The 27,873-nt window shown below is 40.0% G+C and overlaps 2 protein-coding genes across 2 annotated transcripts in view; one reads left to right on the forward strand and one right to left on the reverse strand.

The window, feature by feature from the left end:
- The window catches only part of brip1 (BRCA1 interacting protein C-terminal helicase 1), a 108,775-nt gene extending 91,414 nt beyond the window's left edge, over positions 1-17,361 (forward strand). The window contains exon 26 of the mRNA XM_037074249.1: positions 16,958-17,361. Within this exon, the coding sequence (XP_036930144.1) occupies positions 16,958-16,969 (12 nt within the window). The 3' untranslated portion in view covers positions 16,970-17,361. The remainder of the gene's footprint in view (positions 1-16,957) is intronic.
- Positions 1,230-27,873, reverse strand: tbx4 (T-box transcription factor 4). The gene is made up of 9 exons (XM_037074286.1): positions 27,648-27,873; positions 22,966-23,111; positions 22,408-22,502; positions 13,989-14,108; positions 11,548-11,695; positions 4,837-4,989; positions 3,991-4,079; positions 3,567-3,802; positions 1,230-3,467 (listed from the first exon to the last, which is right to left on the reverse strand). Exons 2-9 carry the CDS (start codon positions 23,107-23,109, stop codon positions 2,812-2,814), a joined length of 1,641 nt encoding a protein of 546 aa, XP_036930181.1. The 5' UTR covers positions 23,110-23,111; positions 27,648-27,873; the 3' UTR covers positions 1,230-2,811.

Raw genomic sequence — 27,873 nt, forward strand, 5'->3', positions numbered from 1 at the left:
CATCAAAATCCATGCATCATTCCCTACAAAATCAATAAAAGAAGCTGAAGAACACCATATCTTTTATTGTTAAAGAAAGCAAGAAACAATTCCTGGACCTGTCCCTTTATCTGGAGCCATACCAAAAGTTCATGGGGACTGTTCTGGACTGAGACCCATCTTTCATCTAAATTTCCTAGAAATCCACAACCTCCTCAGTCAAATAGAAGACTTATAATATATTTGCAGTTAAAAATGCACAAAAAACCCTGGTACAGCCCTTTAAGCAAATCAAGTTAAGAACAACACTGGTGACTGAAACCGTACTTTGACAGCTAAATGAATCACTGATCACTATTATCAGGTAAGTTATAGCTCAGCATTTCAAGATAGCCGGCTGATGATTTGTTGATTTGAGTGGTAGCTCTCTGTGTAGAGCCTCCCTTCATGTGAAATGAAGCTGAGAAAGAGATAGAGAAAGAGGTGCTGACATGAAACAGGACCTAGCCATCAGCATAACTCATGATCTAATGAGAGCTTTGTGAGAGAAAGCAGTACACTGTATGCTGATGCACCCATCTTGCTCTCTACATTCCTTTCAACACCTTTGCTTTACCTTGACTTTTGGTCGCAGACCCGTTTGACATTTACTGATTGTTACTCAAGTGGATACTCTGCAGGGAGTGAATCTTTTTGATTCTAATCACTGTGAAGTGTTGTTTATGTTTCATAAAGTGAAACCCATCCAGTAATGACAAGTTATGTCAGTAGAAATTCTGGACCATGTCTGGACAAATTCTGTCGTACTTCAATGAAGCCTATTGGCCAGACGTGTCCAAGAATGTCTATATTGGATGATTTTGCAAAGCCATTTATTACATTCAGTGCCAGTATTTGTCAAATTCCTGCTTTCTACAATATCTGCACATGGCAACTGCAGTTTGAGAGGGGCTTGGAAAAGATCATGCTGATCACTCTTAATTAAAAGGGTTATGGTTAGAGAACGATGATTGCTTATCTGTGAACACAACTCTGATCTCCTGTGTGCTGCATGAAGGGCATAATACCTCCTTCACTGACATTAGACATACATCCTGAGTTGCATAATTATCCAGAATGAAAGTACACTGGGCTGTCAAAAATAGCATATTTAATAGTAATAGCAATTTTGTCAACAAAACAGGTTAAAGTGAGTGTAATAAAGTTTACTAGTGGATTAAAAATAGAAAAAGAATTAGAGGCATGAAAATGTTTATTTAGCAGGTGTGCAAAAATGTCAATATATTCAAAAATGTTATATTGAATTCAACAACATGAAATAAAGGGACAATGCATGAGGGGTCACCATCATATCTTACAAATAATCTTTACTTGACAATGCAAGTTCAAACTCTCCTGTATGTAATGCTACTGAGAACCTTTTCTTTCAGCTTCCCTGCCTGCTCAGGCTGTTTTGTATTTGCAGTCTTGCAAGAATTTTTTCCAAGTAAGTCACTTGGGAGTGGGATTTGTGTGCAGCTCTCCTTTCCGGTCCTCACCATGGCTTAACAACAGTTCTTTAAGCTCCCATCTGGTTCTGCCTGAGAATTCTTTACTGTCCCGTTTCACTAGAATCTAGTTTGGAGTCATGCATTCGGAGCCAAGCTTTGACGACCAACCACAGTACTTGTGCTTGAACTCACAACATGATACTAGTATCATACAACTAGCATAGATCTGTACATAGTATCTGGGTAAGACCCACGCTCTAACAACTCTTATGATAGGTGGGTTTTTGCTGCATATTTCATTTTGTTTTAATTGCTCTGAATGTACATCATTGAGAAGGACTGCCATAAACAGCAGGCTAAATTAAGTCTTTTTGCATACAACTCTTAGTGAATGAACAGTTAACTTAAATCCTTCTCCAAATTCTGATATGCTCAATCTCACCTGGCAGTGAACTCAATATACTTATACCCCATTCATCAAATTGTAGCAAATCTCATTTTGGCACATGTAAATGGGCGTGGTTGTGATAACATTTCAGATTTTGTTACTGTCCGCAAATCCCATGAAAATACCTAAATTACCAATGTAATGATCCTTTGCATCAATGAGCTGCACTGTTACCTCAAACACAGCTGCTTATTTTGAGTCAGTCCTACGAAACATCTTCTTACTGCCACAAACGTACATGATTGATCTTTGGTGTCAATAGTAATAATGAACTATACATTTATGTAGTTTATATAGTTTTCTATCTTCATAGTAACACAGACAAGGTAGGAAAGTCAGACAGAATTAATTGATTAATTTTGGTCTTTTCATTGGATTTGTTGCCAACTAAGAATAGCGCCAGCCTTTAAGCATGCTCTATTTGGTTGGAGCTCTGCAAGAAATAATGAAAGCCTCAGTGGGAGGCAATCATATGTAGGCCTCTCATTCTCCTCAAGAACAAGCACAGCAATTGTTGATATTCCCTTATCTATGTTGTTGTCTGAAAAATGCTCCTCATTGCTACTTCTCAGTGCTACTTCTCCTCATTGCTCAAACCTAAGCTTTGTATTTGAGCGTTAAAAAACAACCCTATCTGATCACAGGATAGTACATATGCTACACATCTGCATAAGTAAAGTAGAGGTCAGCCACTGGTCACCACATACAGTCTTGTATGTAATAGTGCTTCAGTGAGAATACATGGACGTAAAGGGCTTTGGAGTGCAATTTGGAAATGATCATGGCTGAAGTTCATAATCATTGCTTGGCATCAGCAGCCCACAGTGGTGTATTGAACCTTGATTATTTTCAGAATTGTACACTGGACAGAACTGGACTCTCCAGTTGCCCCCATTAGCTGTCAGTCCAGTGAGTCCCTGTGCTACTCAGCCCAACTTGGTACTGATAGGATGGATCCCGGATGGATATGGTGCCTTGTGTGGGATAGGCCGAGAACTCTCTGTGAGGCCGGAGTGGTGACCCTGGCTTCTTGTGGTACAGAGAAGGATGACCTGACCTATCTCTGGATCCCAGAACAGCTGGTGAGCAGGATGAAGAGGAGGATGAGGGAGGTATGACAGGCAGGCCTCTCTGGACCGTAGCTGAGTTGTAGACCCCCAGGTCAGCCTGTGGTCGCGATGCCATGGGTGATGCCGGGTGCGGTACCACAGGCGTGACTGTGGCAGTGTTGGTGAAGTGAGCCGTGAAGGGCTGGTATGGGACACCCTCCACACTATAGCGAGGGTAGGGCTGCATTGTAGCCCACATGTTGCAATTAATTGAGGAGGAGTTGGTTAGGTCATCTGTGTCCCCTGCCCCAGATCCAGACTCTGTCTCCATACTACCGTACATGCAAGCCTCTCTAGAGGCGATTGCTTCTGTGCAGTATGGATGAGACCGTAAGGGTGATTCATAAGAGGGAGCTGAGCGAAAGTAATGCTCCTCTGAGACCCCAGACGATGACTCCAGATATGGTCGCTTACATCCAAGCTCCAGGTGTCGGGCATTATCTGAAAAATGATATAGTTAATGATATTGTTGTTTTTTTTTTTTCACTGGGAACATCTGATTCTGTAAAATTGCTAACAGAACAGTTGCTGAGAACATACCTCTGTGTTTAAAGCAGTGGTACAAAAGGCTGGGATCTCTGTTCTGAGGGAAGTGGTTTGAGATGGGATCTTGGGAGTCGGAGCCAGACAAAGGAACCCCAGTCTCATACGGATAAGAGGACAGGACTTGAGGGTGCCCAGTGAGAACTCCTGCTCCGAGCTTCCCTGCTAGATGACTGTGGGAGGAGATGAGCCTCTGGCGAACCATGTTCTTTGAAATTGCTGGATATTCTTTCCTATCCAGCAGCAAGAACAGAAGAAGAAAGGAATCAGTTTGCATGTCTACAGTTCCACTCAACACAGTCTGTCAAGGAGACGAGACAGTTTTTTTTTTTTTATAAATACACAAAAAATGTTTTAGGAGACTTCCAGTGTGTTAGAGGATGAGCTTTACTTTGCTGGTTCCTTTTCTATATAAACATACCCCTGTAGTCTTGAAACACGCAGATCTCCTTCTTCACTACCTCGGAATCCTTTGGCAAATGGATTGTTTTCTATCTTCAACTGTGTGATCTAGGAAAATGATAGTCCATTTAAGGTCATATTCTATTTGATGTGAAACAAAACATAGGTGAAGCAGTTGAGGAACACAGGCTTTTTTTCCAGCCTTTTCAAGGTCCATTGTTGTGGTGCACAGTAACCCCTGCACCACCAACAGTTTAATAGGTCAATTTAATCAGTCTACACCATGACAATACTCTTTAAACTGTCCAGGAGTGACAAATTAAAGGAAAAAGCTGAATAAGTGATGGGAGAAATATAACCAACTGTGCCTCTGGCCCCCTTTGTGGGGGCATTTTTCCAGCATCGTTTGGGTCCACTTGTCCCTGCTGATCAATCCAACAGTTTTCTGAGTGATCAGCTTTATCCTATAATGAAACATTTCTAGTCTCTTCCAGAGTGACAATGCCCTAATCCATAGGGCATGAGGGCTTAATGACTTGTTAAAATGGTGAACTATATGCCCTGGCCCCTGATATTAGCCTAATTTAGCATCTATGGGAGATTTTGGAAAAACTGTTGGACACCACTCTCCACCACCATCATCAAGGTTCACCACCAAATTAAGGAATATTTTTATTGGGTTGAATGGTGCTTTATTCCTGAGTAACAGAGACATATATAATCCAGTGGCAAGACAACTGAAACTGTTCTGGTGACCCCAAGACCTTACTGAATCACTTTATATGTTTTTTTCCCTTTAATTTGTCCTCTGTATACAGTAAATATATGTGTGTAGTACACTGAATATTGTTGATAGCTGATGTACCTTGTGGTTTTGATAGGAGGTTACAGAGATAAAGGCCGTCTCGTGAAAGACATGGGTACAGTAGGCAGTGTTCTTGGATCCAAAGGCGTTGTTTTCATCTGCTTTGACTATGTGTAGTCTGGGCTGGTACTTGTGCATCGAGTTCAGGATTATCTAGGAAAGGTAAGAAAGGATAAAACATTTCACTTTAAACTTGTTCCAACAGGGGCGCCGCATAGCTCAGTCGGTAGCGCGCGCGACCCATGTGCCGAGGCTCTGCAGCGGACCCGGGTTCGACTCCCGGCCCGGGTCCCTTTGCTGCGTGTCACTCCCCGTCTCTTACCCTGTTTCCTGTCTATCTCTTCAGCTGTACTATCAAATAAAGCCAGAAAGGCCAAAAAAATTCTAAAAAAAAAAAACTTGTTCCAACAAAAATCAGTGAACAGCCCCATTGGTGTCGCTGCTGTCATGATGTCAGGGATTAGTCATTCAGTTTTCTAGAATTTTTTTTCTCCACTGGCCTGCAAAGAAAATGACACTGTTAATGGCATTCTAGGTAAAGAAACACACAGATGAAGTTTCATATACCCTCATCACGTAATGTATTGCTAATACAGGAGGATCTACTCGACTGCTATGGTATGCTCTTGAAGATAGGGAGGCTCCATATCATATTATTCTTGCTCTGTTTACAGTATCCAATCAATATTGTTTCCATTCAGCAACATAGTTTCTGATTGCCCTCTTTTTTATTAGGTAGTGAATCAATATGCAGTGAACATTGAGACTCCAGTAGGAGTTGACATCCTGGGACAAAATTCAAAAGCAGCTCTTGATTATGGTGTCACATCGAATGAATGCCACAGTGTTCCTCTGGGAAGTGTCACTGAATGCAAAATGCTGCTGCTGCTGCTGCTGCTGCTGCTGCTGCTGCTGCTGCCGCTGCCAATAAAACTCATAATGGGTTCAACTTAAGCACATCCACTTCCTATGATTAGCTAATGAGTAAGCAGTGACAGTAGACAGCATCGCACCTGCAAATTAGCACACCTTAACATGAGCACCACGTTATATTAGTTGCAGCTGTGCTTTGCTCTTATCTTGGTATGATTTCTTAAACTGTACACTGTGTACTCAACATTTGTTTTCTGTTGGATACAAGAAATGAATGTTCTTTCCATTTGTACAAGGAAATCATATGATGCAAGTTCCACCAGATAGCCAACAACCTGTTTCACCTCCACCTAATGTTTTTTTTCCATTTCCTTTGTGTAATTGTGGGAAAGTAGTGTCCATTAGCAGTAATCCAGAAATTGAGCAGATTAAGTATTAGTAATCAAATAGTATTCAGCATTAAATTGTGAAATTGATAACACTAATCAGGATTCAATTCCATCCCAGTAAGCATATAATGTGAGTGATCATGCATAAGAGCAGGGCTCTGTCACTAAAACATTTCTAGCTGAGGATGGTTAGTTATTTGAGAAGCATTTTGGGATTTAGCTGTAGAAAATGTCTTTCATCAATCAATAAATCATATGTTTCAACAAATGGAAGCGGAAAAAAACAGCAACTCTGGCTTTTGCATTCCTCTAATAGACCATTAAATCATCATGTTCACTCTATATGAAAAGATGGTAGAGGCTACCTGCCTGCCTGTGTGCATTAGAAAGCCACAATTTGAACAAGAATGGCAAAGCAAATGCAGCCCACATTTTCCGTCCCTAACATACTATCATCTTTGTTGTTTACATACATTATGATTATGTTGGTGTTTTCTTGTATATGAGTGAGACAAGAGGTTATAAGCTATGATTAGCAATTACAACACTGTGTTCTGCTTACAGTACACAGCTACCGAGCCTGTTGTTAAGCAGCTACTTCACTAGCACAAAGCACGCAGCCCCGAGCCAAAGAACAAGTGAGCACAAAACACACCTACAGCAGTAAGGAGTTACTATGGTGCCAGCCAGCATTTTCAGCCTGAGGTACATTGGTAACAACAGTTCAGCTTGTGTTTATATGATTGTGGCATTTGGATTTTTGAGGATGGACAGACTCACAATTGAGCTTGCTCCTCTCTACAATCTTACCAACCTCAGTTTTAAATAGAATGCAGACCTCACTGATGTCATTAATTGCACCTGTGCTTCTCTTAATATCATACTGAAAAATGTGTGTTGTGAAATAAGGCAATTTCATATAACATTGATTAAGTGTACGTTAAGCATGCAAAAATATTACACTTTTGCACATTAAACTATGAAGATGAATGTATATTGTATACTGTAAAATATTTGTACAACACAAGACACACCATTGTCCACCCTAAGCACAGACCCTCATAGACATAAACTAACACTAATTAAATGCCTGATCAACTCTCTAAATAAAATTAAACATATTTTATGCAAAATTTCAACCCATTCTCATTCCCAGCTCGTTAAATATTATTGCTTTGTCTCTGCCCTCAGCGTCTCATACAGATGCACTGATACCCTTCAGTGTCTGAGACACACTGGACTTTCAACTCCAAAGTAAACCCATCAAAAGCAATATCAGACACTCAGAACTCATCTGGCCGTCCTTTCACTCCAGCTGCTGTGATCTAGGAAATAATTTCCGTTAGAGTACATAAGACTCACAACTTGGAAGTATTTTCCTCAAGTTCATCCCTCTATTTTCTTTTAATAGTATTTTTACCCTCATTACATTTAAATATATAATTAAACCATTACGCAGGAATAGAAACCAATATTAATGATAGTTCCTTTAGCGTGGAATCACACTTACATCTTCCTCCCCAAATTACATGAATGTGGTATTACCTGAAAACACTGTAAACTGGGTTTAATCTATTATGCAAAGTTTGCATCAATGCAGACTCACAAGCCTGCATGAAGGGCTGAAAGTGAACCTTCAAGCACCTGCTGATGGTATGGGAGTGGGCATCAGTCAGAATGAACACTGACCATAATTGCTTTTTGCTTTGCATTACGTACTGTGGAATTTTCATGGCTAGCTGTGCACTATTTTGGAATCGTGACATGCAAATTTCACTTAGACTAAGAAGGCTCGACACAACATGAAAGTTTGTAGTATCACCAGGGTCTCTACACATAGCTCAACTGAACCACATACACTCTACCCAGACATGTCGAGCCCCAAGTAAGTCTGGGCTGCCATGACGGCGGCTAGAGGATGAAGCTACTGCTATGGTGAGTTGTTCAAAAACTTTCTTTTTAATAAACACTCTGTACACAAACAATGTTCTCAATGCTCGTGTTCATATGTAGAGACCCTGGTGATACTATGGGCAAAGTTTCATGTTATGTCGAGTCCTCTTAGGGTTTTATAAATAGCGATAAAAGCATAAAAGTGCCCCATGCACTCCATTGAAAATTAGCCTGCCCGAAACCGAAACTACGGTAAATCTTAAAAGTGCCTCTTTCGTCGTAATTATGCTTTTACATGAAGGTTTGACTAGCCTAGGCTGCATTTTGGCAAGAGTTTCACATTTGTAATGAGTGTTTATACCTCTCTTTGATGTTGTCATTGGCCATTAAGTTAGCTCTATAAGGCACATTTTAAGGTAAGGTATGGGGAAAAATCTATTTTACCACTGTTAAGTAACATGCAGTGCAAACAATACTTGGTACCATCATGTCCTTGCTGAATCCTTCATGGAATTTGATCCTTTCAAGGGCAAGAGTTGTGAATTCAATCAATATGTTCAGTGAATGGTTTCTCTGCATCTGTCATCTGCATCACCCTTGTTCCAGGATCTAAATGTTTTGGATATTGGTATAGCAGGCAACATGTGTTGAGTGCGCTGAGTGTTTAGGTTGTTTGGGTGGCTGCAGGTCGGCTCACTAGCGTCAGTCCACTCACCGCAGCCGAGTGCTGTGCCCAGCGAAGCGTTAGCCACAGTAGGGAAGGGTCATCACTAGTCCAGCTCTGTCAGCGCAGATCAGCATCAAGCTCTGCACCTCACCTCACCTCCTTATTTGCCAGACACTCTCCTGAGGAGCCTTCTCCTCCAGGGGGCTCCCAGAGAGAGGCAAAGGTTGAACAGGGCACAGGGAGCTAGGCTCAGGTTGAACACCAAATGGCACTGTGCTCACATGCTCCTGTTGCTGAGACAGGCTGGAGACAGAGATAAGCTATTGGCTCCTTCACCAGAGGCTCTCTGTTGACCTTTGTCTGCTCTGCTGTCTGGCTGCTGTTTGAGTATGATACTGGAGACTCTTGGGTGACTGTCTCAATGCAGTGATCAGGGAGGCCTTCCACAGATCAGTGAAGAGCTAAGGAAAGTATTTGCTTTCATCTTCCCTGATCTAAAAACATTCAGACATGAATATTTTCCTCGACTGATACATGCTTGGGATGAGTTCCTGACAGGACAATAAGTATTATTATACTATCATAGCACGAAATGATCAAACTGTCAGGGAAAGATTATGTTAGCTATTTGTTTCATACAATGTATCAATTTAAGCTCTGTGATGGGAAACAAATTCCAGTACACATCCACCAGCTGTAGCTCAGAAGGTAGAGTGGGCTGTCCAGTAATCAGAAGGTCTCTGATTCCCTGGATTGCCTGGCTGCACTTCAAAGTATCCTTGAGCAAGATACTGAACCCCAAATTGCTCCTGATTAGCTGGTTGGCACCTTGCATGGCAGCCTCTGCCATCAGTGTTTGAATGTGTGTGAATGGTCGACTGTGACAAGTGTTACAAAGCATGTTGAACGGTCAGTCGACTAGAAAAAGTGCCATAGAAGTGCATGTTATTTACCATTTACTTAATGCTTCCACATATTTACTTCCACATTGCCATATAGAATGCACAATACTCTGTGCAGTTGTCACAGTATGCACTTGGCAGTGGCATAAATCATCATAGCTGGTATTGTTCAATATGGATTTCAATAGCAAAATGACCATAGTGTTAATGATTCTTGACTGCTCTTTGTGGTGGTACCACCCCATCAACAGCATGTGAAACAAATCATCTCCACTGAAGATTTCTTGTAACATCTCTTGGCTAACAGTAGCAAATACATTTGAGATCACTAACATCTGTTTAATATCAGTAAAGAGAAGATAGTTTGTATTTCTAATGCTAAGCAGACCTCAGAATTTTCAAAAATTCACATGGCGCCTGTCATTTTAATGAATCATTAGAACACAGCCCAACATTCTAAACAAAGACATCATTGGAGCAATTCCAAAAATGTGAAAATGTACTTAATTTGTACTGAAGTCTAAAATAATTTTACGTTGTCAGACTGTGCAGAACCAGTAATGAAGAAGAAGAAGAAAGTGAGAACCACATTATGTTAGTCACTTTTAAACATTCAGCACTGAGCTTAATTAGTACTGAATGGGAGTTCCTTTACTGTGAGAAGTACAGCCCTTCTACACACCTCCTGGTCTGGGCGTCATCTGGGCTCTGACTGGCCTTAAACTTGCTCTGTCCTCATTACTCGCCCTTATCACTGGCAAGGCATTCAACTCAATCTGACAGCAGGCCCCGCCACTGATCTGAGAGGTTATGAACCTAATGAGCCCGCCCATTGATGGGATGGCTTCAGACAAGCTATCCCAGAGTCCCCCTGGGGAGCAGTGCCATAGTCACACTCTTCACCTCCCTCTGCAGCCTCTGCCTCTTCTGCTTCTTTCATCCTTCTTTAAAAAAAATCTGCCAGTGACAAACCTTCAACATTTTGCTGTTTGCTTACGTATCAGCTACATTTTTCACATCAGCCAATTGGTCCCACAAATACCTTCTTGTAATTTCAATCTAATTTTTTGGCATTGAATTTAATTTTAAGCTAAACAAAGTATACTCTAGTCACAACATTTCAATTATATGTTGTAATTGAGGTATGCTTCAGACAGAGTTGAAATTGATAAATTGCCTTGGGAGCACAAAGAATTTATGTTTCTGTTATCTTTGTGTCTATAGTTGCACAATATGAAGGGATTTCACCCCATTTAAACAGTTATGTATTGTTAAGTACACTGGTTTTCATACTGTATATTACAGGGCCTCCAGTTGGTCAAAAACGTTGGTCCACACTACAAACCTCTCAACAATTACTGAATGGATTGTTGGATTGGAACTTTCTGAAGACATGTACAGTATGAATCCTGCAGGAGGTTGACACCTGTTTTTGGGAATTGTCTTGATTCCACTGGACTTGTTTTGAATGTGGTACTTCCTGAATACATAAAGGAAAATTATATTCTCTATATAATTTTTTTCTTTTTCTTTTTTTTTTTTTTTTTTTTTACAAAATATGTCTTTTAGTGTTTTTTTCCATGGTTCCTAGTCTCGATGACATGCACCAGACCTATCTGAGGAATATATTAGGGATGTAGCAAGTCATTTTAATCAATCATTCCTGTTGCTTAACATTTCACGAACCAATATAAGTGTTTATGTCTCAGCACATGGCAACAACACTGTTTTATAGCAGAGTCCATTAGGACAACAGACGATGCTGAATTCTGAGAACACTGCATCAGTTCTCAACATAGTTATGCAGAGTGTCAGTTGGAAACCAGTGGGTTAAATATAGTTTATCTAACTGGTGAGTAAAATGTTATCATTAACTATTGTGATGATGGCAAAATCAGAAATTCAATACCGTTTTTGAAAACAATAACCCTTTCTTGGAATAATTTTTAAGCCATAGAAAGTACTTATATTCTTTGCAAGTACTCACATGCCCAAAAGGGTCCAGGTGATTATTTGTTAGTTTGAGCTTCTGAAACGACACCAGTTGCCTCATCCAGTGAGCTCCTGTGGCGGGGGAGTCAGGGTGCACATAGAGTCTGCCAGGCATTGCTGGCTCAGCCTTGCCAGCCACCATCCTAAAAACAGATTGAAAGTGCAGAGACAAACAAACTGTAATTGTGAACTGAAAAAATAAAAATAAAATAAAAAAAATATACATACACATATATACTTATCTCTGTGTGTGTATACATACACACATACATACATACATACATACATACATACATACATACATACATACATACATACATACATACATACATACATACATACATAATGTTGTCCCTGGCTGTTTTCAAAAGCAAATGACATCTAAGCATTAGAGAATGCATCTCAGTTAATACATAGCCCACTTAAAATCTCTGTACATGGCACCACATGAACCACGTCTCCTCTGTAAATGTAGCTGTATAGAGGTGAATAACACCACTGCTCTCAATCCTCACAGTATTAAATCTCTAAGACTGGAAGGAGGTGGCCTCTACTACATCATTACTAATTATGCTTCTCCAAGGTGTCGCTGAGGAACACCAGAACCCACTAACTAAAAGCCATACCCCAGATCAGAAACAAATGGCTGTAAAATGACTTCTTTCTGCTGGAGGTTTCATGTTCTTTTCAGGCTTTCCTTACAGTTTTTTTTAAAACAGTTCTTCCACCTTTGGACAACAGCAGTGCTAATGTCATACTGATGAACGACTGCAGTGTTATTGCCTCCAGATACATGGTCATCTGGGGAAATATTGAGACCAGTTCAGGATTTTTCCCTCTCTTTGTCTGCAAAAAGTAAATATAACCAATGATGTTCTACAGTAACAGTTAGCTATCAGACCTTGCCTTGCTTAGATAATCTGCTCTCTGTATCTTTTCTTTAGTAAATGCTGTGTACCTTATACTGAATTGTGGTTAACTGAGGAACAAAGTGCCCCTTTTATTTAAAGGCTACTATTTACCCAACATAGACATGACTGAGGCAGAAAGTACCCATAATGACACTGTGTAGTTCCATCCCATGAAGAGAAGAATCAAGAACATCTGAGGGCCATAGCCAGGGCCAAATTAACGTGTTCTAGGGCCAAGCATCAAAAGATTGCAGATGGGTCCCTGTTGCACACAATAAAATACTGAATGTCTTAAAACTAGCTTTGAACCACAAATGAGTTCCACATCATCACTGTAGTTCATACTGCGGGACCCATCTTAACTCATATTGTGTTTGAAATTCCCTAACAAACTCACAATTCATTAAATTGCCAACAAACTGCCCTGGGACTGTTGTGGATCTGAGGTAGTTTGTTAATTTACTGCCAATACAAGAAGTAGTGTGATGTTAATGTCCCGTGTTTGGAAAAGGATGTCAAGGTCAGGGTGGTGGGTAGGCATGTAGCATGTCAGACTTTACGACATCACAGCCCCCAGAAAGAGAGCCAGGACAAAAAGCTACAACATCATGTGATGCACAGGGAACAAAAGACTCTTTCACATAAGTGTACAATGTAAAACAAGGGACTCTTAAATGACGGATAAATCCTAAATTTCTTCTATTTGGTTCAATAACATTTGGAATGTCACAAAAGCCCCACAAATATTTTTATCCCCATTCAAGTGGAGTTAGTGGATGGTTAAACCAAAATTAGCCTGCTTGGTCAGTGGAACTCACTAGTGCCCATGCTTTATGGACCCCAAAAAGTGGAAGATGTGGGTCATTTTATACAAAAAGTCAAACTTTTTTGGTTTCATGTGCCACTGAGCTGCTTTGAATAAATGAAAGAAAGAATGGTGTTCCATCTCCAACAGTCTTTCCAGTAACCTTTACAGGTGTTGATGTTTGCCTTTTTACTAGGAATAACAAAATCATTCTACCAAGTGTTTAAGTTGCCTCACCCTAACATTACCTTGACCTCTACAATCTGTTGTCAAGCACCAATATTTTAGAATGCATCATTTTAAGAACAGTTGCATTGCATTGAATGCAGAACAGAACCCCCACGGGAGTAGCAGCATTAGATTCCTGTTTATTTAACTTATTTCTTGAGTTAGTTGCTGAAAAAGCATCATTAGGCAGCCTGATTCAGATGGAGTGGAACTGAAATACAAGCAGTATCAAATACCTGAATTTCCCTTTAACCTTAAACATGTAACTAGGAAGTGACATGGTGTTTTCTGCTTCTTTCTGGGATAAAACCATTGAAATATATGGATCATTTTGCTCCATATCATAACATAACCATAGCAAAAGCAAATAATACTCATTAAGTCAAGATACTTTGTATTGCCTCTAACACAGACCAATTATAAGGCTGTAGCGGTAGGCCATTGGGAACCATCAACAAGAGTAATTTATAGCTCTTTTAATTCCAAACTTACCACTTGTTATCACAGAACTTGTAGCGGTGGTCATCAGCTGGGACAATGTCAATAAGTAGGATGTATTTGGTTTTGGGGTTCATACCGGTCACTTTTACCTTGTAGCTGGGAAACATCCTCCTGATGAAGGATGTAAAGAAAAGGTGTTAGAAATGCTTTGACTTTCACATGAAGGGAAGGCAGCACCTGACTTTTCAGTATTAGATGAGATGAATTAGGTAAAGCCCCTTTTGTGCAGTATAGTAACAATAAGTCCTCCATGTTGAACAGAAATCAGTATGGTTTAGAAACTTTAAGAAGGATTTTGTCTGAATTTGTATCTCTATATGAATGACAGTGTCCATAAAAAAGTACATCTTTGCACATGTAAACAATAAACTAGGGGGTATGATGAATAAAAATCTGCTTTTACCAAAGGTCTGTATTTTGTACTGATGGTCTTAGGATTGCGTTGGCTGTTAAAAACAGTTGTGTGTCTAGGACGAGTGTAGTATTGTCACGGAGAGTGCAGAGGAAGATCCGATTAGCTCACCGACTGCAGCTCAGTGGTGTTCTTAAGGGATTGGGATAAGCAAGGTCTGCAGAGATCAGGGGACCAAGAGACTAGGAGGGTGAGAAGCTGCCTTCTTGGAATCCTGACATAACCGCAACGTGAACATTAAGTGGATCAAACCTACTTCGACACAGATAAACCCTGCAAGAAATTTGCAGTTTAAGACCAAAACCTTCCAGGGTCATTTTCTAAACATTGTACTCACTGTCAAATCTCACAATTTCTGGCCTGGTAATGATTTGTCTCCTTGCAGCCATTTGCTTGGGAGTCGACTAAAATCCTCTCATACTTGTGATACTGAAAGGCCATAAAAAGTATGGTAACACGCTCTATCTTTCATCTTTTAAAGGCCTCCAGACTAAAAGACAGAATATGTTAATATAGCACTCAGAGCCATAAAACACATGAAGGGAGCTACCTTTCCTGACCTCTTCTGGGAAACCAAAAACTTTTTCATCCCATCTGTGCCAAAGGAAATTTTGCAAAAAGCTCCGCGCCCCCTTATAAAGCCCTAAGTGGTTTTTAATGGCACCCCAGATTGGACAACAGTTTAGATAGCTGACCCGTCATTGCTCAAGAGTGTGCGGTCAAACAGGCCTGCAGTTTATCTGTGGGTGCTGCCATTGGGAACATGTTCAAAGATCAGAGGACTCATGAAAGCTGCGCGTGCTTTCTGGAAAGATGGCATAGCATTAAAACCCCTATTTTCATACTTACTGTTCCGATTGGTGCAAACGCCCTTCTTCAAAGGCTCATAGTACCTGACACCATCTGATCATGTTACTGTAAATATTCCCTCACGTAAGAGAGAAAGAGGAGGGGGATTGAGGGCATCTCTCTCCCAGGCTTCAAATCCAATCAGTAGGAGAGATCAGTCCCGGTATCATCCTCACTGAAAGACGGGTTAATCTTCGAGGAACATTCAAAACAGACCTCTGCTCATCTCTGGCTCCGCTCACACTATACAGACAGAGCAGATGGAGGCCTGTGTCAACACATGTGGCCGTAACTACCAAGCAAAGGGCTCTGCTGCTGCTCATGCTTCAACTGTGGAAATATGTCTGTCCTGCCAGACAGATCAAGTGGATGCAACACAATCTTTTACACAAGTGAGTGTCGCTGGGTCAAAATATGTCTTGGTTCTCTAGATACTAACTTGGCTTGGTCCTAGAATCACAGATGTTCTTATGGTCTGTATGCTTCAAACAAACTAGGGTGCATGACATGTTAGCTGACCATGTCTAAAGTCAAAACCGTTTATATATCTGTTCGGAATGACCCAATAAATTGTACAAATAGGGATTATGGCACGCACAATAGCACAGTCTCTCCTCAAAGGCAAACACAATGTTGCACTTGGCTGCACACATAAAAAGTGACAGGAGTAGTTTTGAGAAAAAAAAAAGGAGAGATTGAGAGATCGTCAAGACGTGCCGACTTTCGGTTGGACACAGCCATCCCATGGTGCTGTCAGGAAAGGAGCTCTCAGACAGTGTTTTTAGGAATGTATGAATTTTGTCCTATATTCAAACTGTAGTTTGCATTTTGAATAAATAATCTCAACAGTAACAGGTAGTGAGAGAGAATGGTCAGGACTGAGCTGTTTTTGTGATCATCATTGTAGTCAGGCTGAAAAATGTGACATTTGCAGCCCATGGTCGGCCACCAATCAGAGGGTCAGTGGTTCGATTCCCAGCACCTGCAGGCTACATGTCAAAGTGTCCTTGTGCAACCCCAATTTGCTCCTGGTGGCTCTTCCATTGTGTATGTGAACGCTGAATCATGTTGTAAAGCACTTTGACTGGTCATAAGACTAGAAAAGCTCCATTTAAATATTGATCCATTTTCACATTTAACATGTGCTATACATTTTATACCGTGTTAGCTATGACTTTTATGGGTCTGTTTGTTTTTGGCCAAATGTTGAAAATTATTTAGACTTCTTCGTGAAAATATTGAATTAGGAGGCATTAGCCAAAAACCTGCACATTCAACTGCTTCATTTCTGTCACTGGTTTCCCAATATACATTATATATTTGAAAATATCATACACCATTATTGTAGTCTATGTGTAGCTGTTCTCAAAGTGATTTTCGTTGCAGTCCTGTCGTTGTGCTGCCTGTGTATGTCTATAATCTATAATCTCAGATACATGTGATGAAACATGTCATATCTTTGTGCTGCATCCATAAAACATCTATAACAAACCATAGTTATTGCAACTGGACAGCTGATTTTCAAAGGCGGACAACATGAAGGCCAACATATACATACGTTGGTGTGACTAAGTGAGTGAGTTTAAGAGGAGCATGAGAAATGGAAGTTGGAGAGTGTGTGTATGATATCAGTGTCAGGGTGTGTGTGTGTGTTTCTGTGCCCAGCCAGCTGTTTCTCTTAACAATCCCACATGTTTAGGCCCTCCAGTGATCCATTCCCTCTCTGGGAATCTCCAGTACCACGGCGAGATCAAAAGGAGCGTCAGGGGGGATGATGAAGCGCTACAACCGAGTAGACTCAGCCTATTGTGGGCGCCGGATTCCTCTTATCAACCCAACGCTGCTCTCTTGACGGGCTGTGTACAAAGAGGGAGAGTGAGGGAAGAGCTGCGCTGGGTGCTTTGAAGAGGGAGGATTACGCCTGGACAGTGACACTCACAATAACAATTCTACCAAACTCAGCTAGGTGCTGCAAGGGAGTGGACTGAGCGAGTTTCATCTCAGAGTGTCGGGAAAATGTGGGATCCCCTGCATGACGGCCTGGCTGCTCTGCATCTGCGCCTCCTCCCAGGCCACCTCTGCACATGTTACAACAGTAGGCCCCTTACTTGTGGTAACGCTTTATAGTTAGGTCATAATAAGCATTATTTAAAGGTAATAAGGCCCTACTAAGTCCTTTATAATATGCTTATTAACATATATGTTTAATAATAGCATAATAAAAGTATTTGTTGTCAGATTATTATTATTATTATTATCATTATTATTATTATTATTATTATTATTACTAGTAGTAGTAGTAGTAGTAGTATTATCAAACCTAGAAAAGCAGTAAATATTAATGCCACCTTGCTTTTTATATGGTGAAACTCAATAAAATCTAAAACTAAAAAAAGGCAATCACCATTTATTTACTACTAGAAATGAACAAATCTTAAGAACCCAAAGACACTTCATTTCCTCTGACATGTAAACACAACTTCATCAACCTAAATGTCTTCAGATTGGTACCATTCAAAGACATCATGGTGCTATAAAGGGCTTTGTGTTTCTTTAAGTTTTCATTGATGCTTTTCGCTTTTCGCACAGTCCCACGTATTTGTTAAATATATAAGATAAACACATGTACATTTGTACCGAAATTCTCTAAAGCACAAAACTTTATTATCATTTTAGTTGTTAGATTTCCAGTGTTCATCTAATTGTTTTATCTGTGTGTGTCAGGAAGTGCATTTCATTAATTATCTGCAAGTGCTTTAATCTCTGAGAAGTCTGTTTGTTAGAACTTTTAAAGTAACCATTCTGTCCAAATTCTGCTGAGCGCCTCAAAAACACCCCACATCCACCAGTCGTTTTCTTTAGACACTTGTGAACATTATAAAACAAAAGTCGAAGTGACTGCAGCTTAAACTGACCGTCAATTCATCATGTAATGTTTAAAATGATACACGTAACACTTAACATTTTGACATGGCTATGAAGTGTCCATTTCAACCCCTCACTCACTCACTCAGATCAACACTTTCACCTCATCCTCACAATCCTCATGCCACGATTTCTACTTGACCTTTCACCTTTCAGTTACACATAGAATGGCACATACACTGAAGACGATCATTTTAAGATATATCCTGTATCACCTTCTCCCTTCTTGGTTGTTTTTACAGTCTATGCCCAACTACACTATAGATCAGACAGTTTCATGCATAACAAAATAACTTTTACCATATTATCTAAACATGTGCTTTTGAGCACCAAGGAGGAGTCACAACCCTCCATGAGGTGGATACTAATAGGAAAGAAACAATTACAATGTTTTTTTTTTTTTTTTCAGATTTGTCACCAATCTTTACAGTAAATCTGTAAAATACTAGAGGCTTACTACGAGCTAAAGTTATTCAAATGAAACAGTCTGAGAGGGGTAAATACATCACTCTTTAGTTGAACTGTGTGCACCTCAAAGACAAATTCAGCCTATGGTGGGCGGTCGCAAGAGAACACTGCATATATTTTTAGGGTAATAAGCCAAAGCTGGGATCATACAATATGACGAATATCTTTGGTATAAAACCTGGTGTCTGTCTATTTAATTATACAATGTGTATTTGTCTTAACAAACAGTTTTAAGACTGGGATGGTAACATGAGTTGGGTGGCTAGCTAATACCATGGCAGCACAACAAACATGCTACAAGAAATAATTGTGGAGCTGCAGTTAGTCAGAAAACATTCCAACATGCCAATACACGAAACTAATGCTTTGGCAGAATGCAATTTCTGATAAAGAAGAAGAACTGTGGACTACTCCCACTTCTTGACACAGATCCATCATACCCGTCATCCAACCTGTCAGCATGCAGGAGGACCTCGTAGTAGACTCGATGCCGCTCTTGTTTTTTTTTTTATGCGAATGAAAGAAATTCTCTGCCATTTACAGGATTTGACAAATCCAACCTAACCCTTAATACCATTGGGGTGAAGAATTTCTCTGTCCAGGGGAGGATCACACACTAATGGTCAGATGTTCTGGGGGGAATTTCACTTGACTTTTCAGTTACGTCATCCTGCAGACTTTCCAAAATAGTAATTTAGTATAGTTTAGTATTTGGTTTATTGGACAAAAGTATGGTCTGATTTCCTCTGTAAAACAATTAAGTTTGAACTTGTGCTCATTTTCGCTGAGCTGATGTGGCGTTCCCCAGGGCTCAGATGTTGGGTCACACAGTTGGTGTACAAATGTAATTAAAAAAAATAATAAAAAAAAAACTGTAAATGTTCACATTTCAGTTTGGTTAATTAATAGGAAATTATTATATATCATAAATTTGTATACATATTATTATTAATAAGGATGTGAGATGTGAAAATGTTTTTAATGTCATCTCAGATTTGGGTATCTGAATAGATAAGTAATGGCTGATGATGACTTCACCACTTCAGTCCACACTGAAATATTTCATAATGGATGGGTTGCCATGAGGTTTTGTACACACTTTCGTGATCCTCTACAGATGACTGAAGTGACTCTGATGATATCCTGACCTTTTCTCTAGCATCACCATGATCACCCTGAGGTTGACATTTGTGGCTTTTAATGACATATCTCGACTGCTATTGAATGGAGTGCCATTCAATCTGTTCTGGACGTGCATGAACCCCACAGGATGATCTTTAATTACTTAGCAGCATCATGTAGTCAAATCTGTAATTTGTCCAATACTTTCGTTTATGACCTAACAAAACATATACTTTTCCCATCAGTCTCAGCTGCCCTTTGTGTTAAGTGCTGATTAGTGAATGTTCATGTTCTGATATGCTCAATTTAGATGGAGGCATTATGCTGCTGTACATGAATGTGATCATTGTCAGTGTGAGCATGTTGTCAGCCTTCAGAGCTGCTGTCATGGCTGCAGTCTCCATCCAGTTTGATTCAAGATTTTAAGGCTTATCTGACTATGACCTCTTTTTTTATTTTATTTTATTTTATTTTTTTACACTTATTCCACATTGTTCTTTCTCATATATTTCCATTATTTTGTCTGCACTGGTTTGTGATGCCATCAAGTCACTAATATAATTTCTCACTGGGCTCTGATTGCTAAACAAACCGTTCACTGATGACAGAAGTTAAGTGATTACTTGATTGAGTGCATTCAAGGATAATCTGAGCCTGGTTTTGATTATTCCTTTTCTTTTCTGCTCTATGATTTAACATTTTAAACATTATTGGAGAATCGCTGGAAATGAGTCTTGCTTACCACACACACACACACACACACACACACGCACACAGACATGCTATGAATGAACTTATAGGACGCTCAGCTCAAATGTCACAATTAATGCAGTGCTATACTACAACACTACAATATACTACAACATCCTCTTTGCTACAACAGATTTCAGTGTGACCGGATGTCTTCTACACGACGAGTAGCTCTATATGCACTATTCATATCCTACTTGAATAATTCAGCCTGGTGTTGATGTCATTTAGTGTGAGTTCATTTTCAGAGCTGTTGCTTCTGAAGGATGACCTTCAGCATGTCTGCTGCGGACTGACTGTAGGTAAAGCCAGACAGGTTTTCCCAGCACAGCTGCATAGTTAAACGACTGCACAGCCCTTCAAAGGGCTTTAAAGATTCAGAGCCCACTTCATCAGTTGGACAAGGGAAAGCCCATCTCTTATGGTTATGCAGCATTAAGTAAAAAATGCGGTGACCTTTTACATTTTTTACTGTAAAAAAAAAAAAAACATCCCATGAGGAATGAGAGGCGGAGGTCGATTTGAGAGTGTACTCATTCTCTGGTTAATGTCCAAAGGCCTCACTATCTAATCCTCAGGTCGCATTAAATCCAGCAAGCTGAGCAGTCATTTGTGTTTTCAATTATGTTGCTGCTGCTGCTGCAGGAACTTTTTGTCTCTTCCTGAAAGACAAAATTATACCTGCTATATGTTATTATTAGCTGTCTAACCAGATGGTCACAGAAAGGTACGGTACTCGTTTTGTGTAATGAATCCATCACTTTTCTGTAATTTCTGGGGGAAGATAATTAACAACTTTTAATACATTTTGTGACTAACAGCATACATTTCCCAAGTTTCTGATGATATTATGGTGAAAATCCAGTGAAAAGGGTTTTCTTTGTTGGAAAGCCTTCAAAACCACAACATCACAATGTGTGGTGAATACACGTTGCATGTGTTAAGTATTAAAGCATACACAAAAATTCATAAAGGAAGAGTGCACAAAACAATTAAATATCAGTCTTTATCTACTCAGATGGAAAGACAGGCCAAGTGAAACATTCTGAAATGTCACGGTAAAACAGCACTGCAGTATTTATCTAAACAACTGAAGGAGATGGGGACTTGTTTCAAAACATTATAAAATAGAAAATAAAATCAAAAAATGTAACTGGCTCTGGAACCCAAGAAGATGTTATTTACACCCCCATGTTTTAGGTGGAAATCCTCACTGTAGCTGTACGCTGCAGCAAAAAAACACCATGGCGCCATGCAGGCCGTTAGAATTAATAGGTTTCAGAGCGCAGCAGAGCCGTTGTCACATTCTGTCTGAAAGCCTCATTAACATGCACCCCATCTGAAGTAGGGGCGCAGGCTGGACTGTGACTCAAATCATTTTGAGATCTCAGGGCTCCGAGCTCTATACAGCCATTTTGCGTTTTGTTTTAATTTTGTTGTTTTAATACGTTTTGTTTTCTTTCTTTTTTAAAGCCCTCTATTTCTGTTGTTTAGAAGAATGCTCCAAAGCTGTCAACTGCAAAATGTCATCCCACTTTTCATTAGCATGGGGGAAGGAGATAATGTGTACATTTTCATTTTTGGGTGAACTTATCCTTTAATGTGTTTCTAACATGGTTTATGCATGAAAGGGGATGATTACCAAACTAAAATCCTTAAAATGTTAACCTGATCCTTCTCACTTACTGTATTTAAAATTCCAGAATATATGAATGTGTCATTTTTTTTCTTTTCACCCTTTGAACTCATGTTACGTCAAATATTGGACCATGATTGTCTTCCAAACTATTTGTGATGCCCTTAAGACCAGTTTAATTATTTGTAACTTAAAAATAACTGTACTGTACTCTGACTGATAGGTGCTGAGTTCATTGCTTTACTGACCTGCCTGCTTTGGTAATTATCATCTCTGTGCTGGCCTCATGGAACTTCTTCCACAGCTCGCTCTCGTGAAGAACCACCTTGATGTTCTCAATGTTCTGAAAAAGAGCGGATGTTGCAATACACTAAACACACACACACACACAACCATCACCATAATCTCCAAAAAGGTAATCAAGAAAACGTGTGTAGAAAATATCTGCATGTGAACACACTACAGAGCTACACGTAAAATCACCTATTGTAAATGTCTGATTAAAAATCCTTTCTAGGTTTACACTACATTTTATCAGTTGAAGTAGTTAATTTGTTGTGACACATCATTCAATTGTACTTCATTCATCAAAGTACAATTGATAAGAAATCAGTGTTAGATAGTATTGCAGATCTTTCCACTGTTTCTTTCTCTACTTTTCTCCTCTTTTTTCAAAAATCCCAATCAGCATTTCACCCCATTTCATTAAATTGTACCAGTTCAGATGGGAGCCCGCCCTCATTTTGAGCATCAAACAGCACATGAGAAGCAACTGTGTGTTCCTGCCGCGTGCTCTCTGTGCGTACCTGGTCTGGCTCACTGGAGTTGGGAACAGTGGGAGCTGTGGACAGGCCCAGTCGTGACCGGTCTGGAAGGAGATCCGTCTCCCTGCCGCTCTGGACCCGACTCATACATTCATCCGTCACAGCTGAAACCTTCTCCTGCAGCATCTCTGCAGGATTAGAAAATACTCAGCTGTCAGACTTATCAGTGAGAAGCTGTTGAAAGCAGAGAGAGAAACATGTAAACTGTACATCAGACCTGCATGTGACACTTAAACGGATATAATGTGGACTCTCCACTGCAAATAATACATATTATAAATCCCATACTATCATAGTGAGTGTAAAAGTGCAACTTTGGTCACCGCACTGCCATCAAGTTCTGCTTAAATACACATTTGCAATAGACTGCTACATGTATGTGCATCTGTGTGTCTGTTCACCACACTATGTTGTTGCACAGCCCTTTACAGTGATTGTGAGATGCTATTAGCTTAGTACCAGGAGGGTGAGTATGAACTGTTAACCTCTAAGTTGCAAAATTCAGCATGAATCTGCATTTATTTTACAGGGCATAGAATTATTTTTTCATCATGTAAATTTAAAAAAAATGTTGACTGTCTTATTTAGATCATTACTATATTTAGTGTGTCTGTATTTTAGATAGCCGACATAATTTAATATTCTTTCCAGTCCCATTTCACTCTGTATATATGTAATCCTAACTACACTTTATTTACATACCTCTGATATTACCCTCAAAATTTCATTTATAATCTTTGAATTTAAACTGTTGGTTAATTTTTATTGTTGTCTTAGCACATTTCCCTCCTTCTCACTAACAATAAATCTAGAAGCCAGCAGATGATGTGGCCTGCCAGGAATTTTTCAGAGTGTGTCATGTAAATGAAAGTAATGCGGAGGCAAAATGGCGATTTTGGAGCCTGTCAGATGTTGGCTATCATCTCACACAATTTCAAAATATTTTAAATGTAAACGTAAATTAACAGTGCAAATGTGCAAATTGTACTGCAAAAAAAAATCCCTACCCTCCCTGAAATTTATACTCGTAGTCTTGCTCAATAAATATCTGCTGCTCAGGTGTTCTAATATGAAAAATAAGATTTGTTTTCGCAAAAAAAAAAAAGAAAAAAATCATATTTGAATTGCATTAATAAGCCAAGATCAAGAATTAAAAATACTCTGAATGGTAAATATGGACATAAAAAAACAGCAAATAATTTTTTCAAGGCTCAACTGCGTCACCATGTGATTATTATTGCCGTTTACAATATGTGTCCCCCACTCTCCTCACTATACAGTATGCTATCACTTTTTAAAGTTAGATTCAACATGAAAGGAATAAAAATATGCACATAACAAAATGACCAAACTGATTTCAGCTATATTTGATACATGTAAAAAAGAAAAGAAAAAAAAGGAAGAAAAAAGAAAAAAAAAGGCAATACAAAATCAGTACCAGATCAGCACTGAGAAAATAGAAGCATTCACAAAACAAAACTACCATTTAGATTTAACCTATCTTAAAGTCTGCATCCATTTGTCCTTTGGAATAGTATCATTGCATATTTAGTCATCCAGCATCAACATAGCTCAGCTTTAGTCTGAGGCTGTTTCATCATGGACAGCTTTGTTTCCCATAATGCAGTGGGGCAAACATCACACATCCGTTCAGCATTTTTGTACTCATCTTCCCCTTTTAGGCATGAAGAGGTCACAAAATCCCGCCTGAATCTCACTGTGCTGCACCGTCTCATCCAGCGTGCAGAGAAGTCCAGCACCTAATAATCGTCTCGTGTGAACCTTAGCCCATGCAGACTTAAAGCTGTTCAGCTCCATGACAGATAGTTAGCAAGTCAAAAGACAGGTTTTATTTCAGATTTGTGGAAGAGAGTCTGGATCAAAGCCTTAGCAGCAAATCAAACTGACATCCTGTGATCATAGCTGGAGAAAAAAAAAAAATGCAACCAAGAGTGCAGTTTGGTATGAGAATGCATCAGAAGCGCTGCAACACATTATAAAACTGAAGCACCTGAAGGGCAAACTTGAATTCAATAATAAAACGTGCAGGTTAGGGATCAAAATTCAACTACGTGGATATTTTATTTCTAAAGGAGCAATGAAAGATCCAGCAACACTGTTAGACTGTGAGAAAGAATGGACAGTGTATTAATCTGTGTCATTATGTTGACAGTCATGTGTCCCCCTGTCTGTCTGTCACACCAGCAGAACCTCTGCAGATTGTCATTCACACTGCTTAATAACCCCCCATCCGTGTCTGTGTCTCATCCTGCTGCTGCTGCTCTGAGCTTCACGTCTGCCTCAGATCCTCGAAGGGCTCATCCAGCTCGAGACACTGTGTTTTCCCAGAGCTATCGTGAGGACGGAACAACTGAAACCAGTTATTTCTGCTCCAAACACATTTTCTTGATTAAAAATGCTATGTTCCCGCACACGTCAAAAAAAAACAAAAAAACGTTTCAACGCCTCGGCCAGTCACATGTCCGTCTGTAATCTGTCGTTCAGATCATGTTTCAGCTACTGTATGTCATACTGAGCATAGGTTCTTATCACTCCTCTATAACCGTATGATATTCTCAATTATCTTAACTCCAAATCTCGCTAAAGAAATTAGGCAAAAAAACTACCCAGAGTACTGTGCATCAGTGTAAAAACCTGTTGCTTTCTCTTTCCCTGCCCCTCAAAGCCTCAAGCTGTTTGTTCCTGAGGCCTGTAAACACAGAGCGGCCACTCTCTTAGCCATGAAAGTAGAAGGCGGCATCCAGAGTAAACTGGTGGAGACGTTTGTGAAAGCTAATAAAGATAACGCCTGACAGGAAAGTGGCCACAGAGCTTTTTTTTTTTTTTCTCTTTTTTTCTTTTCTCTCTCTTTTTTTTTTTTTACAGTGTGAGACTGGGCCTTTCACTGGTCCTGGTTAACTGAGCAGCACAAGCCAGAACCCTGATTCTGTTTCTGTTACAGTTACTCTAGACGCTCAATCTGAAAACTATTCAGGGCACAGATTCCTACACACGCCGTGCCATTTTCATATCTGTCAACGCCATTTAAAAAAAAAAAAAAAAAAAAGCAAATAAATGAAAATACAGGTTATGTGCCAAATAAAGCATCACTCATGTTATTCTGAACAGCTATAGCGTATTTAAAATGTGTAAAAACCTCAAGGGAGTCTGGTTTGCGCCTGCTGTTTGTCCTGTAAGAAATGCTTCTTGCTTCAATGAATCTGCTTGTAAAACATCACAATTGACTTCAACTAGAGGAGGTCATGCCTGTGCAGCAGCAGTAAACAATGTTAGTCATTTTCCTATGCAGATGTGGAAAGTCTGGAAACATGGAGAGGACAAGTTTGAGCATTTCCGTGTTGACAGAGTTCAGCAAACCACCTGAAAAGCTCAGAAAAAAAGAATATATAGAAGTTGCGTGTGTTGCCTGTGAGATGGGCCTGCGGGACGTGTTGTAATACGTTTCAATCAGCCGCCATTTTGTGTCTGAGGCTCTGTTACAATAAGGCCTGAGCATCAACACGGAAGGCTTTTTTTTAGTAAACAATATCAGATGAGGAATACGTAAATTAATCTCGGAGGCTTAAAAAGTAAATCTTCCATTTGTCTTCAATGAACTGCTCTGACAGTGCTCTGTCTGACGTCTCTGCGAATTCGCCCCTCAAAGAGAAACTCCTTTTGGAAAAAAAATCATATTGAGACGATTCAATATTAGAATCGGAGTAGACTTTTCACAAAATAAATACGTAGTTAAATAAGTGAAATGCGCGGGCCAGTGGCACAGACACTCCCACAGGGACCCCAGTGCCCATCCAGGCCCTCCAGCCCTGCTCCACACACAGGTGAGAATACCCAGCGGGCTGCCGGGGCCCCTGGAGGATCAGTAAGGAACGAACACATTCACACATTCAAATATAATATTAACACATTCATTTACAAAATAAATAAATAAATAAATAAAAGTTAAAATCGTGGTCAGAATATGCACGCCATTATTTTATTACGTCTAAATTAGCATCTGCTAACACCTGCCAAGTATGGGCCAATATTACAGCGACCAGATGAAATAATACTATTTTAATTATGTATAATAATAACGATAATAATGATAAGACGAAGACTACAGCGTTGACGATAATCTCTTATTTAATAATAATCTGCTAATTGTTGTAAAAGTATAATTACAGGCAATAGCGTCCAATATTATAGCCTTCTATAGAATCAAACATCAGGTTATAATAATAAAAGACAGGTTGTAAATTACAGCGGTATTTTTGCATGAATTAATTATAATGTCATTACATAACGATAACAAACAATTTTCTATAAATACCAAAGACAACATCTAAGTATTAATAATTCAGAAAGAGCCGGACAGCTTCAGTGCTGCATCTCTCTCTCTCTCTCTCTCTCTCTCTCTCTCCCTCCATCGTCTCTCTGCCCATAACTGTCACATTCAGCCCGCCGTGCCGGGGGAGTTTACTAGTGTAATTATCGCAGCGCAGAGGATGACACCGTGTTTTAAAGCCCTCCCGTCTCCTTAACACACCGGCCTGAAACGCACACACACACACACGCAGCGCTGCTTACCAGCAAGCAGATAATCAGCAGATTATCAATTGACACCGCAGCTAATCAGCAGCGCGGACGCGTCTCCACTGTACCTCATGCGTTCAGCTATCATCTGCTTAAATCCATCCCCGCGCACCGCAGCTCGGCTCCAGCCTGTAAACAGCGGGGTGTTTCCTGCCCACAGCGGCCGCACGTGCTTTTAAAAACGCCTCGTGTGGAGCGGGACTCTGGAGGCTGCAGCCGCGGCTGTCCGCTGCCGAGTGTCGGCGTGTCGGTCGGTTCGGCTGCCCTAGTGCCCTTCAGCTTCCCCGGCACCGA

Source organism: Acanthopagrus latus, chromosome 2 (assembly GCF_904848185.1).
Source record: "Acanthopagrus latus isolate v.2019 chromosome 2, fAcaLat1.1, whole genome shotgun sequence".
Classification (NCBI taxonomy): Eukaryota; Metazoa; Chordata; class Actinopteri; order Spariformes; family Sparidae; genus Acanthopagrus; species Acanthopagrus latus.

Coding starts and splice junctions, on each gene's coding strand:
- tbx4 (XM_037074286.1), bottom strand. CDS start 23,109: ATGCTGCAGGAGAAGGTTTCAGCTGTGACGGATGAATGTATGAGTCGG. Junction 22,503..22,965: donor ACTCCAGTGAGCCAGACCAG/GTACGCACAGAG, acceptor GCTCTTTTTCAG/AACATTGAGAACATCAAGGT. Junction 14,109..22,407: donor ATAATTACCAAAGCAGGCAG/GTCAGTAAAGCA, acceptor ATCCTTCATCAG/GAGGATGTTTCCCAGCTACA.